Source organism: Python bivittatus, unplaced genomic scaffold, assembly GCF_059951505.1.
Source record: "Python bivittatus isolate LINGU-HERP-01145 unplaced genomic scaffold, Pbiv_v1 ctg000840_np1212, whole genome shotgun sequence".
Taxonomy (NCBI): domain Eukaryota; kingdom Metazoa; phylum Chordata; class Lepidosauria; order Squamata; family Pythonidae; genus Python; species Python bivittatus.
Genome location: NW_028277113.1, coordinates 29,795,718 through 29,810,250, shown reverse-complemented (window position 1 = coordinate 29,810,250; position 14,533 = coordinate 29,795,718). Strand labels below are relative to the sequence as shown.

Here is a 14,533-nt window from a genome sequence, read left to right as displayed (position 1 = left end):
GAATTTAAGTTTGATCGTACTGATTACTTTATATTGCAGATTATGTATGCCCCACGGTCCAGGGACAGATTTACTGCTCCATCCTTTATGCAGAGAGAACATTTCAGTCGCTTCCAGCCAACTTATCCATATGTGCAGCATGAGATTGATCTTCCTCCTACAATCTCTCTCTCTGATGGTGAAGAGCCTCCACCGTATCAAGGGCCATGCACACTGCAGCTTCGGGATCCAGAACAACAGATGGAACTCAACAGAGAATCCGTGAGAGCACCACCAAACAGGACTATCTTTGACAGCGACTTGATAGATATTTCAGTATACAATGCGGGCCCTTGCCCACCAAGCAGCAATTCGGGAATAAGTGCAACCAATTATAGCAGTAATGGAAGGATGGAAGGACCACCCCCAACTTACAGTGAGGTCATGGGGCATTATCCAGGTTCCTCTTTTTTCCATCACCAGCAAAGCAATGCACCTTCTTCATCACAGAGGGGGAGCAGACTTCAATTTCAGCAGAACAATTCAGAGAGCACAATAGTCCCTATTGAAAGCAAAGACAAGAAACCAGGAAACTTTGTCTAGTTTCTTTTTCCATGTGCACTTGAAGAGAGATGGGAGAATCAAGCAGGAGCAGAATGGAAACTTCTATGTCCCTGTGCACAATGTTAAAAGTTTCATGTGACACAATTTAGTAAAACCAAACGTACAAGGCCGTTCTTTATTTCTGATTCCTTTAAGGGGAATTGCATGAAAATTGTTTTGAAATAATTGCATCCTTCCATTCAGTTTGGCCACGAGCAGTGTTTTTTAAAAATATATTATTTTTTTAATAATGTATTTGAATTATTTAATTTTAAGAAGTAACTTAGGCACAGAAACATGGCTTGATTGGCCTGTTTTATAGTAAGTTAAAGGCTAAAAGAAGAGAGTAAGAAAGATTATTAGATAAATGGGGGCAAAATTGGCCAGTTTGCTTTCCCTCCCCTCTCCCAGAATATATAATTTCTTTTTTCCTGTCTCCACATTTATGTTGTGTGCCAAGTTTTTTTTTAAACTAAATGAATACAAGGAGTTAATTTCTGTTGTGATACCAGTGTGTTAAATTTGCACTATCTTTAATGTTTTAAATATATGCGAGGGAACTGTTTTACCTAAGGTTCTTCTATACATTGTCTTTTCACCTGTGGAAAGATTATTAGCCCCTAGGACTTTGCCCAGGCCTCTATTGATAATCACCATTTTGGGACAAATAGATTTAAATAGATCTCTTATCATTTTACATAACTAAGAATAAATGATAGAAGACATTTTAACACATTACTGTTTGCAATAATTTTGCATTCAAATAGGGTATCAGCAAATTGTCTTAGAAACTTATAGATGGAAGAAAGCAAATGTGAAAATACCGAAGCACCTTCTTTAGGTGGTTTTAGCTATAAGCCATTTGTTTCACTAGAAGCAGATTAAAATGCCACATTTACTTTTTTTGTAATTACAGCTATATCTTAACTGCTTGTCACCCTTTTTTTATACAATTCAGTGTCAGCAGTACTTAAAGCTTTTGCAAATTTTTATCTCCAGTGTAGCCCATAATATATTCAGTCATATAGCCTTACATCATACAATAAATGATTTTAAAAGTACAACATGGATTCTGCTGTTAAATTATAATTTTGTTGTGGTTTAATATTAATTTTTGTGTTTTACTTTCTAAAGACAGTGGATCTCTTTCTTCTCAGTCTGTATTTCTTAACTGATAATGCGAAAATAATTGATTGCAGAATGCTACTAGGAACTGTTTCAGAATATTAATCAGTTTTACAATTGGTTAATGTCATCCTTCTGCATCAATCTGATTTTATATCAATTGTGCAAGCAATCATATGTTTTAGGATCCTGTTTTCGTAACTGAAATTGTCTTATCCTCTTGAATGGCACATTAGGACTGCTCCAGTTTTTTAGAATTGGACTCTAAAGTATTCTAGCAACTTTGACCTGTTTGGGAATTATAGGTTATTGGCTTTTACGCTTGATCTCTGTGTTTTAAGTAAATTGAAAGAGTTTTGAAGGAAATGGTTTTCAATTCAAAAGCACACCTAAAGCACAACAGGCACTTCAAATATGGTTAGTGAATGAACTTTAAAAGAAAACAGAAGAAAATCTAGAGTCTTGATTCTGATATTCTGGGCAAAATTGCAGTTGCGCAGCGAATTTCCCTCAAAGTTTCCCTTTTCTATGGTTTTATAGGCAACGTTTTCCTAACTGAAGTAATCTGACAAGTGCACCAGCTGCACTATAGTAACGTACTGTACTGATATGTTTGTTCTGTTTGCAGAAGTTTTTCTCTTTCTGGAGGACTTCTATAACCTGAAGTGAGTTAGACTGAAATCTGAACGAGTTTCTGATCTATGCAGAGTTTTTATGCCAAAATAGCATGTGTGGTGGATGTGCGTTTTAGTTGCATCTCTGTCTGGATGCTTCCATGGCTCATGAACTTGATGACTAGCTCGAAGAACGCCCTTAAATAACAATTCTGTTCTAAAGATAGAACCCTGTTTTTGTAGTTGGCTAGAATCTGCTTGTGTACTGGTTACGTAGCCATGATTTAGAAGCTGTTTTTATGATCCATGTGATCTCTGCTGATTCACATATCTGTCATGTGATAACTGTAAACATTTTGTGATAACTGTGTGAAACAGCCATTACAAGTTGGCATCTTCAGAGTTCTCATATTTGGTGAATATTGTTTCTTTCAATGGATGTGAGCTTTTAATATTATTTGGTATTGCCCATTTAAAGATGTAAGACTGAAGTTCAGTGAATCTGTTTTTGAAACCCTGATCTCCAAATGAAATTTCTCTGAACTAACACTCAGAATGACATGGTCATATACTGAATATGACATATCTTAAATTACAACTTGGATTTAGCTGAGAGGGCAAAAGAGCTAAACTCATGTTAATACAATTTATAGCTATAAAATAATTTTTATTGTATGAATGGATAATTAAGTCAAGCCTAGTTTTTGAATTTGGAAATTGCCAGTCTTAAATATGGAAACTATTGAATATGTAGATGGGAAGTGGGTGTAGTGATTAAACTGCTTGGAATTGAAATTTATGTACTATTTATTCAAAATGACATTTCATAAAAAGTAATTTTATTTGATGTTAAACCAGATTTTAATTTAAGCACTGACTTGTTCAATTTTTAGATTATTACTAGAAAACTCCCTCAAGTTACTAAAACTCTATTTCCTTTATTTTATTCAAATGTTTTATTATTTTGGTCCTGTTATTGCTGAAAGCTCTAGATAGCTCATGTATTAGGATTCAAAATGTGTTATAATGTGTAGGAACAGATGCTTACTTTAGAAATGAGCCTTTCCTTATGCAACCTCTTGTATAATTCCTGGATCTTGCTTTAAATAATGCCATCCTGGAATAGTGCCACAACAATCTCAGTAGGTTGATTGGATGGTTCTTTTATTCTTTCTTTCTTTCTGACTCTTTTTTGAATCTGGCACCTCTGCATATTAAGAGGATTATCTTCTCTTACTACTGCTATATTCGTATTTTCCACAAATACAAATTTGTTTGAAAGCTTTATCCCAAATTCATATGAAAGCAGTTTGGTTAGGAGTTAGGATAAGAATGACTGGGGAGTGTTAATTCTAGAGTGCTGCTTCAGATATTGTATCTTAATATTTGATATGGCAAGTACTTTTAATGAGAAGTTCATAGGAATGGAGTACTTGTGGTTTTTCAAATTCAAAACTATTTGTCCCTCTTTTAATGGTGAAAATGCTCTAAACTTAAACCTGAAATTGAGTCATTGCTTTTAGGATCCAGATGAAATGTCTTGGAAGTATCAGTTGTAGTGATAAGTCAGACTCAAGACATTTTCCTTCCTAAGGTGGAGCATCAAATGGCACCCTCCCCAAATCGATATTCGCGCTACTAAAAGTTGTAAGTTACTTGTAGCTCCTGAAGCAGGAAATGCCATAAGTGTACTTTCCTGCAGCCAGGCAGTCAAAACAGAGTAGTAATGTCCTTTTCATGACCCTTTCAGAACTGGTTGTCTGAGGTTATGACGTCACTCTCCCTAATAATAGGTTGGCCTTGTCCAGTGGCTGGCAATGCAAAACATGCAAGCCACATATAGATAACAAAATGATTGTAATAAAGTTAATTTCATGTTTTTCATTTTTCAAGGAGAAGCAACTTCCTTTTATAGACAAACCAGCCTGTGAGAAAAAGACAAGCAGTCTATTCAAAATTGTATAAATTAGTAATTTTTTTTTTTTTAACCTACATGTGCAACTCCAACTTTTGAACAATGCAGTCCATGGAAATTTTCTTTTGTTACTAAGTACAATTATGTGCAGCTCTGAACCACCTAAATAACATTGTTTTTTATAACATTGACACATACACATATACATGAACACCTTTTTTTTTTTTTTTACTTAGGTCATCTTTTAATTAGGATAGATGCTCTTGCTTAATCCAGGTATTGTGGCTGTTCGTTTATTTTCAGCTTAGAATCCAGTTAGACTTTCTTAACAATTTTTTTATCCCCCCCCCGCCCCCAAATTCTTAGTATAACTTCTCTGTTTTCAAAGAAGAGACATGAGAATGCACAGGGATTAATAACAGAATTAACCCCAACACTCTCTTAATTAATGAAGGTTTCATCTGTACTGAATACCTTTGTTTCCTCAAGAAAATAGTATGCAGGTTTATAGAGCATGTTTGGTTAGGAGCCCAAAAGTCTAGCTTTAACCTCAGAGTTCTTTACTTGCCAAAAATATTGCAAAGAAATAAATGGCTTTAATCTAAATTTAAACTACACAATTAAAGCCCACCTTCCCCTTCTTTTCCCTTTTTGCAATTGTGATTACTTGTAGTAATCTATGTACGTCTATTCAGATAGAAGTCCTGTGGTTTGTTTTGCTATAAATAACCACGTACAGGCTTACAAGCTCAATGTTATTAATTAAGTCTCATTAACTCAATTCATCATACCCACATGTACATTTCCAAGAATTTAGCCCATGTGTCTGTTGTTGTGTATGAAACACAGCAATGTGCATTACACCTTCAGTTTCTTCCTATGAAGTACTTATTTAAGATCCTTGTGTAACGCAGATACAGATACAGGATTCTTTCTCTGTATACTTTATGTTCCATAACTTCAGATACTTTGCACAGAAGCTCAGGATCATAAGACTGGGGAAGGAAGAAGGGAAATGATTTTATATGTGAGGTTTAAAGTATTTGTGAAGTAAATTTGGTTAGTTTTCACTGATCAAATTTATTGATCTTTCGAAAAGCATGTTGCATTTTTCTAAACATTGGTGGGGGAGATTTTCTTCTAAACTGAAGAAAAACAAATACAAATCTCAATTTCAAGTAATTTCAGTCTAAATCTCTGAGATTGTGATATTAAAAGGACAATTAAATGGACAATTTGTATTTATAAACTAACAAGGGAATTTGACCAAAACATTTAAAACACTTTAATGTTGAAAACTACATTGTCATGAAGACATGTTTGATTATACTTATACCCAAAGTTCTGGACAGGAAACACAAGGTTGTTGTAGTGCTTGTTAAGATGCGTTAATGCTGCTATAGAAAGGAAATCAGTCTATTATTGATACTGAAAATGAGACAGAAATTACTCTGCCGCATATTAAATGCATAAATACATATTTAATGGGTTAATTTGACCCCATGGAAGCAGAGAGATTGCAATGGCAAATGACTTATAACCATTTCCCAGACTTACTAGAGATGGGTTTAATTTGTATATAATAGAACACAATAAATTTATCATATTGTTCTTTTCTAAAACAAAACTATATTGCAGTTATCTACATTGAAACCTTGATCATATTGAAAAGCCAGCCTGGTAAGTCCTAAATATATAATAATAAATAATAATAGAGATAAACAATATAAGAAATATGCCGTGAGACCTTTATTTTTGAAGGAAGAGACAATTTACCATAATTTCAGGAACATACATTTTCCATGACCCATTATCTCTAAAATTCGTAATGTGTGGGTTTGAAATTTCTGTATAAGAACAGATACATTTCAATTCTGGAATATGTCTGTGGCTAAAATAAAGGGTAAAACTTTGCATGTTTCTTTAACTGTGTAATTTTTATTTAGCAGAGTTAGTCTAAGTACACATGCACATGGATGGATATTTTGCAGTATTACTTGGCGTGGGGAAGGAGAGATCTGAATTTGCAAGCTACTAAGGAATTGTGTTAATTCTGTGTTAATATAAATAGACAAAGATGAGAAATTCTAAATAATTTACTAAGGGCTTAATGTGTTGTTTCTGAAGTTGGGATGATACATAGCTCACCTATCCATACCACCTCGTATATGTGGCAATCTCATCCCATATATATATATATATATATATATATATATATAATCTCTTGAATTGTGAGATAATTCTGTATGTTATATTTTTGGCTTTTTTCAAAATTACTCTGTGGTTATATTGGGATTTTTCTGCCAAACTTCTAAATTCTGCCTGTTCAACATAAAACCATGCAGAGTTTGCTGTATTTGCTATTTTGTAGATTAATAAACATATTACTCTTTATATGAAGATCTTAAGAAAGATATTACCCTGTTCATATTTCAATTAAGGAACAAAACATAATGTAAACATTTTATAAGTAAACTCCCTCAAAGCTTTATTATTTTGGGAGTCATTTTTCATTGCAAAAATAATGAATTATATATTATACTCTTCAAAAACTTTTCATTTTTTTATTATTACTTTTTTTTAGAAGGATCGTGTTTAGGATAGTACAATACTATCTTATTTTATAAACCTTCTGTACCTGGTGATGCAGAATGCATTGCTATACAGTAGTCTGAGATGTCTAGAAAGCATCAAGGCTTCATCTTGGGTGTGTGGGGGGAATGAGGGGTGGGGAGATCCCTCCTGCTTTGAGCCACTATAAAATTGGAGTACTTGCTATGTGAGTGCTCCAGTTACCCCTCCCCCTTTCCATACAACATTGCTCCTGCAGACCAATATCTGTGATGTATTCAGCTTGAAAGTTTGAAGAACATTATTGGCAAGGGATGGGAGGGCTGGTAGCAGCTTAGCACATATTTTGGAAGGAGCAGAGGTCACAGGGAAGTATAGATTTTCTGGGCTCTCAAACTACAAGTCCTACTTTAACTATATTGTCTGTTGCTGGCAACAGCAGACCCCTGTTTTGAATGTTACTTGTTTTGTTCTAGCACTTCCTCACATTCTTCACTACATCTCACAAGAACTGAACAAGCTATATAGGTAGGGACAATTATGTTTCCATCAGCAACCTCAAATATAATTAATTATTTCTTTGGTCTTGCTTTTTTCCTACTGATAGTAAAGAAGTTGCATTTCTGGCTTGGCTGTAAATAATGTGAATCTGTCCCATCTTTGGATCCTAATTGTAACCAGTATTGTGCTTCTTACCACCATCTCTTTCTTAATTCCATTCTCCATTCTTATTTCCATTCAGCACTGGTGAGTGTTGTTGTCAAAACACAGTTTCAGCCATTTGATAAGTCCAATCTGGACAGTTCCATTCTAATGTTCAGAAATGTTTGAGGTAGGAACTACGTTAAGTCCTGGAAGGTCCTTGTGCTATCTAGAATCAAATCAATCACTACATCACCATTTCTTCTGTTTCTATGGCTAAATGTAATATGTGGCATGAAGACTGATGCAGTATTAAATTTGATAGAAATAATTGAATTAAAATAATAGGGGTGGGGAGAAGGGAAGATGAGGTGCACAGAAATTGCCCTGCAATATTCCTTTTAAACGTATGAAACTCTTATTCAATAATACTTGTGTGTAAGATTAAATGCCCACATTAAACTCTTTGTGAGTCATCAAATGTACTTGTTCCACAAGATATTGCAGTAAAATCAATAGATCTTTTTAATATTTTGTTTATGTACTATTTTTAATGCTTGGTCTATTCAAACATAGGTTTATGGCATTCTCCTAGAGATGAGACATGGATTTAATTAATAGTACAACCAGTTAAAAATGCCTTTTTATCCTTGAAGACTTGAGGAAATTCAGCTTTTCACTGCAGAAGTGTTTTTGAGAATGCATGAACTATTTCACCTGCAGTCAAATTCCCATTATTTCATCTTCAGCATATACATTCTCATCTCCTTGGCTTCCATCAGCTAACTTGTTTTCTTTGGTTAGTGTCAATATGTTTTTCTCATTTTCCAGGGACTCTCTTTATATTACAGCAGGTAGCAAAGCCTCCCGCTGAATTGTTTATAGCAGATGTCTTTTGATTAGGGATCTTTTCTTTCCTTTTCTTTGAATATAATTCAACCCATATGTGCATGTAAATTTTACCCTCTTGTTCAATGTATAGATGTGGGGGGAAAAATGGTAAAATCAGTATCCTTTAAATGATAAGGAAGGAAATCAGATTACTGTTACTTAAAAGAACCTCCTAAATTCATGACTGTCATTCTGAACAATCTGCTTTCCCTAGTACTTGAAAGGAGTATGGTCCATGTGCCATGCTGTATGGTTTGGACAGGAAGAATATAAATATACACTTCCTCTTTCAGGGAAGTCTGTGACATTTGGCTTGGATAAGCCATGACCCAAGTTCTATGTGAGAACCTTCTTCTAAAATTTGTAATATTATTGTTCCTCTACATCTTTCTAAAGAGAAACAAGGCTCATTCATTAAATCATTGTTTGGCACACTACCAATTTGACTTGAATGTGCAATGTCATAATGTACAGAGAGGTTTCAGTCTGGGAAATAAGAAAGAATCACCCACTACCTCAGATTCAATGCCCTTTAAGTATACTAATTTTACAGGTTAGTAGCTTACCTGCTTCTGACATTGCCTTCCTACTAAATGGACAGTGATAACAACTAGAACAACTACACTGGAGAAAGCGCTAATGCTGGCTTCTCTACCATTCCAGAAATATTGCATTGCAACTTCCATCTTCTCCATTTAAAAAAGAAGAAAAGTAGTGGTTAAGGCACCTGGCTAGAAACGAGGGGACTCTGAGTTCTAGCCCCACCTTAGGCATGCAAGCTTCTCTCTCAGCCCAACTCACCTCAGAGGGTAGTAGTTATGGGGAAAATAGGAGGAGGAAGGAGTATTAGGTATGTTCACCGCCTTGACTTATTTATAAAAAAAAAGTGGGATAAAAAAATTAGAAAAGAAAAGAAAAAGTGGGTGGCAAAAGTGAAAAAAAAACTCTTGAGAAATTGTCTCAACTGCCACTAGGGGAAAAAAAAAAAATGGAAACCTCATGCAAGTCCTTTATCAAGAGCGTTTCAAAAGAAAAAAAAAACATACAAAACTTACACAATTTAATCCATCTTAAAGACATTCACATGTAGAAAAGACCATCTCTTGGCACTATATTGTTTGGAATTTGCAGCAGAAGGAGCACATTTTAAAAACCTTTTAAAATTAGTTTTATTATCGCTTTAAAGCTAAACCAAAACACAGAAGTCAATATAGCAAAAATACCTTAGAGCTATAAAAAGAACTCCCATTAAAAGAATGGAAGACCTGTACATTAAGAGAGGACAATAAGACTTCACAAATTCATATTTGAAATGATTTTGTTGGTTCATCTTTTGCCTCTTTTTAATTATGCTTTATATATATATATTTATAAAATACAATAGCCCCAGTTTCTCCACCAGGTCACTGCAAATACCTAGATAATTTTTGCTGTTCTTCTGGTTATTAACAATGCTGTTTTGATGTATACTACTTTGAGAGAAAAAAGACGTAAGAGGAAGAATCCACAAAAGAGAAGTATTTTGCATATTTATCTTTCCTGTGCTAAATCATTTCAATTAAAGGATTCTGTCAGACTTGCTTGAAGGGGAGTAGCTATTTAACCTCATAGCGTTAATCAGTGCTTTTATTATATAAAGATGTTTTCCCTTTAAAAGGAAATCGACTTGGTATGTCTTACTGAAAAAAATTATAAGGCTGGAAATGAAGGAATGCATCGTTTTGTTGTGCAAGAAAAATATTTTAGGTATATGCTTTGGAGAGAAAAGGAAAGGCAAAGGCAAAGGGAATGAAAAGTGCAGTATCTGAGGATCCAATCAATAGTAAATATTGGCTGTCCTCATTTTGTCCCCTGGGGATTAAACTATTTAAGAATAACATGTTTTTGTTTTCTTAATAAAATTTTTATTACTGTGTTTACTTTGCTTTGTAATCCAGAAACATAGTTTTGAAATTTGATGTCTTTATTTCCATTAAATGCTTTACTAAATTGGCTCTTATCTTCTGGTTTTTATGTTCCCTAAATAATCCCCAGTACATAATTCAAGAGCTCTAATTGTTTTACCCACATAAATGTTGCGACATGAGCTTTGTATTATATATACAACATTTATACTGTAACACATTGTGAACTTTGTGAGTGATGTCTCTGCCCATCTACTGGATTAATTAATTATTTTACAAGTGGATTGGCGTGCCCACAAGGGAAATGGCCTTCTATTTGGGAAGTCTTGTGGTAATTCTGTTTTGTGATGGGGTGTTGCTTACATTAAAATCACTTCTAACCAGAAGTGTTAGAAGTAGGGAAAATGGGAAGTGCTGTTCTCTTCATTTGGAGGTCACTAAGTTGAGGAAGGCTACAGTTGGAAAGGTAAACAGGAATATTGAAGGAAGGTGGAGCTAACTATGTCTGCTTTAGTAATGAACTTCAGAGGTTTATGATTAGGGAATACTTATTTAGGGTTTGTCATTAACATCCCTCAATGCTAGAAAACTCACCCTGGGTTTTGGGGGAGAAAATGAATCTAGTTAATCCTACCAAAGCATTTATTGACTGGGATGGCTGTTACAAATGCTGCAGCCCTGAATTTCCTGGCTTGGAAGTGGGTGCTATAAAAATCTGGAGGATTTGTCTCCAGGTAATTTTGGGTAGGAGAAATGATTTGTTGCTATTTTGATGCTGCTTTGAATATTTGTGAGATTGTGTGGAGACAATATGGCATATGCTAGGATCTAATGGATGTTTCTGTGTCTCTTCCTTTCCCTCTGCCTTCCCCCCCTCCCCCCTTGGTTGATTGGTCTCCTATGTTCCTCTAGGGATATTACCTCTACATATAAATGCATGTCTGTAAACGAGGATATAGTTCGAAGGATTCTGCATGTTCATAGTTTGTAAAGTAACTCAGGTGCCTCCTGCTGAGCAGACCAAGCCCCTGTCCCCCAGCAGTCTCTGAATCATCAATGTCCATTGAAATCAATGGAGAGATTTCCGTGGACTCAAATGACTCTTTGGAGCTAGCGTTATGCTCCCTTTTTGTTGTGCCTCACTTAAAATGGTGCTTTTCTTTTTTTTTTGGCCACTTGTCTCTTCTGGTTTTGATTTTTAAGGTGCTGTATATAACATGAAAAGATCATGCACATATCCTACCCAATGGGTATAACAAAATGAAATCCATTTTTAATATTGTAAAATACTCTGCTGTATAGAAGATAACTGTTTTAATACAAAAAGACATACAACTTGTTAATAGCTGCTTACACATCTTTCATCTGTGTTTTGTAAGAGAATTTGCAATGGAATGCATACACAAAGTGAGAAATCCATGTATTTTTATTTTATTATGAAATATCCAAATGCTATAAGGGAAAAAGAAAACCTGGAACAAACCACTTCAACTAGTCTGTAGACGGTAATCGATCCATGGATCTTTATTTGTAAGGAGACTTTTGTGAGTACAGTATGTTTATATCTGTCACTTTAAAAAAAATCAATTTTAACTGTAAGTAGCTGCTAGTTTCATTTTTTCCCCTGTTCTTAATGAAATTGGACCAGTATTCAACCTATTATTTATTCTTCTCTATCAATCTCAATATGGACCAGATCTCTTGAGCCATTGTTTCTGAAATACCAATATTTTTTAAAAAATATATTATGAATCTGATTTCAAATCATCCCTGAAAAATATAAGGTGGATAATTTTATAAGATAAAGATTTTTTTAAAAATGCCATTTCTACTTTTAAAATTTTTAAAGTGGTGTTTTTAAGGGGAACATGTTTGTATTTAGTGTACATCTTTTCTACATATATTATATATTGTACGTTCACAATACATGCTACAGTGCACTATGAGATGATCTGAAACAGCATTCATAGCATCCCCAAAACAACTGCATTTTCTAGTTTACCCACTCCATTAACGCTGCATTTTTTATTTGATGTGCAACACTGTCATACTGCTGTGTCTTTTCCTATGTTAGTGTGTGATTTTTTTAAAAAAAAGTTTGCCTGAATGTTACATGTTGATATTTGGAATACTTTAAATTATGATGACTTCTGAAGGATGTGGGTTACAATTTTTCTGTGTTTCCATCTTACAGGTTCTCTCATTTCCTGGTTGATGATTTAAATATTGCAAACATCCTACTGAATCTAAGTAATACATTTGGGTGCTTTGATTTTCATTTGAAGAATGAGATGTGTTTTAGTTTCTGGATTACACCAGAAAAACACTCTTCTATCTGACAGATACTGATCTCAGCATGATTGCCTTGGCAGGGCACGTTTACCATCTGTCCATGCCAAGGTCTGCTTTGAGAGCTTATCTTGTTGGGCAAAGTAGATATTTCAGAAAAATAAAACAGGTTTTAACACTGAAAACACCTGAACGTCTTTTTCCCCTTAAGAACCTCATTCAGTATCCTATGATTTAGCAATGGGAGTGGGGTCTATTGATCTACAGAGTTTTTCCATTTTGAATGGTAAGGTAAGCGTAGGGACCTCTTCAGGTTTAACTTGGTAGAACTGTCCCACTCTGCTCATATTTTAAATTTATCCTCTAGCTGCTACAGTCTGGGACCACAAAGTAATGGATCATGCCACAAACTCTCCACTATTGTCATAACAGGTGGCCACAAAAAGTTTCCTGTACCTATTAGTAGTTTGGCCATCTTTTAGGCACAGACAGAGCAAAATGGTCTCAAGTATATATGTTAACAGAGTACTGATGTTTGACTGCCATGAACTGAAGCCATCACCAAACTGTTTTTGGGAAGGACTGATCTTAAGATGAAATAGATGGTCTTCACAGGGCAATTATCATAGTCAAAGAAGTTCAGAAATATGTTTTTACCCTGTTCTTACTAGATAGCTGGCATAGAATTCTGGGTGTTTTAGTGGAACACATCTGGAAGAGAACATGCTAGGAAAGTTATATTCGTTTATCTTAATTTTTATATGGACCTGCACTAGTGTTTTGCTAATATCTTCATAGGTGTAGACAGTATACTTCTGTCCTGTACTAGGATACTGTTTGATATACAATCCTCCATGTAGTGTGAGGTTTTCATCTACAAATGGACTGTTCTATTATTCCACCTCCTTCACATATGATGCAATTAGGTTGTTCACAAAAAAAAACAAAAACAAATCAAATATGCCTAATTAATTGGTATTGATTGAAGGGGACATGAAATTCTAACGTATTAGTCTGATGTATTGGTCAGTTCTGTGTTTACCATGCATTATGGCAATGCTTTGCAGAGTACAGAAAACTTGCATCTGAATGAATGATATGCCAGGTGCAAGTTGCCAGCTGCAATAACATTTGCTGTGTATAGCCAGAGGACCAAACAAGATGCTGCTCCTTTCAAAGTTGCCAGCCTGTGAAGCTGCAGTGGTGGAAGGTATGACAGAATGTATTGTTAGAAGTCACTCATATTTTAGGGCAAACCCAAAGACGCACGCACACTTTTCAGTGGAAATAACATTCAAGGCATATTACCCATCAAGCAAAAAGACATTTCAACAGAGTAATCATTGCTTTACCTCTAGTACAAAAGCAATTTACACATTACCAGCAAATGATCTTCAAGTTAGCTGTTAGATAACTTTGATGCAGAAAATGTCATAGTATTTACAGAAACCTGTCTATTAGCTATTGGGTTCCATTCACAGAACAAACAAGACCTTTTGGAGGATTACTTCTGTAGGAAGAAGGTGGACAATCTCCACTTAATTCCCCTCCTGCAAGGTCTGTGTTGCCTCTCCATAAAGTCTCCAAGGGCATTTTAGATGGCCCAGAGCCTGCTAGGGAAAGGCAGGATCACATCTCTCTGCTCCATTGAATTCATGCCTGCTTTCAGCACACTGTTTAGTTACATAGTAATGCTAATTTTGCCTCTAATATTATTCCCCAATAAGGCTGTTGCTTTTCCCACTGGATCATATTTCTCGCTTTTGTATCTACCCTGGTTGCTTGGTGTGTATTCAGTTTGTTTCAAGTTTTTTTTTTTAAATGACAATAAAATACAGCACTATTCTCGATATTTAGCCTTTCATTTAAAGTTTGCTTTTTAAATGTTTTAAAAAGGGAAAATATGTTGTGGTTTTTATTGCAACTTCTCAACAGCTGTTCATGTGAAGCTACATGAATCTTGGTTTGCTTTAAGAGTCTTTCCCTTTAACCCAGCTTAA

General features: G+C 34.9%; 1 protein-coding gene across 5 annotated transcripts in view; it reads left to right on the top strand.

The window, feature by feature from the left end:
• Positions 1 to 12,932, top strand: part of LDLRAD4 (low density lipoprotein receptor class A domain containing 4) — a 322,441-nt gene extending 309,509 nt beyond the window's left edge. For all 5 annotated transcript variants that reach the window (XM_088130968.1, XM_088130967.1, XM_088130965.1 and 2 more), the window contains one exon: positions 40 to 12,932. In XM_088130968.1, the coding sequence (XP_087987094.1) occupies positions 40 to 582 (543 nt within the window). In that variant the 3' untranslated portion in view covers positions 583 to 12,932. The remainder of the gene's footprint in view (positions 1 to 39) is intronic.
• The last annotated feature ends 1,601 nt before the right edge of the window (positions 12,933 to 14,533 follow it).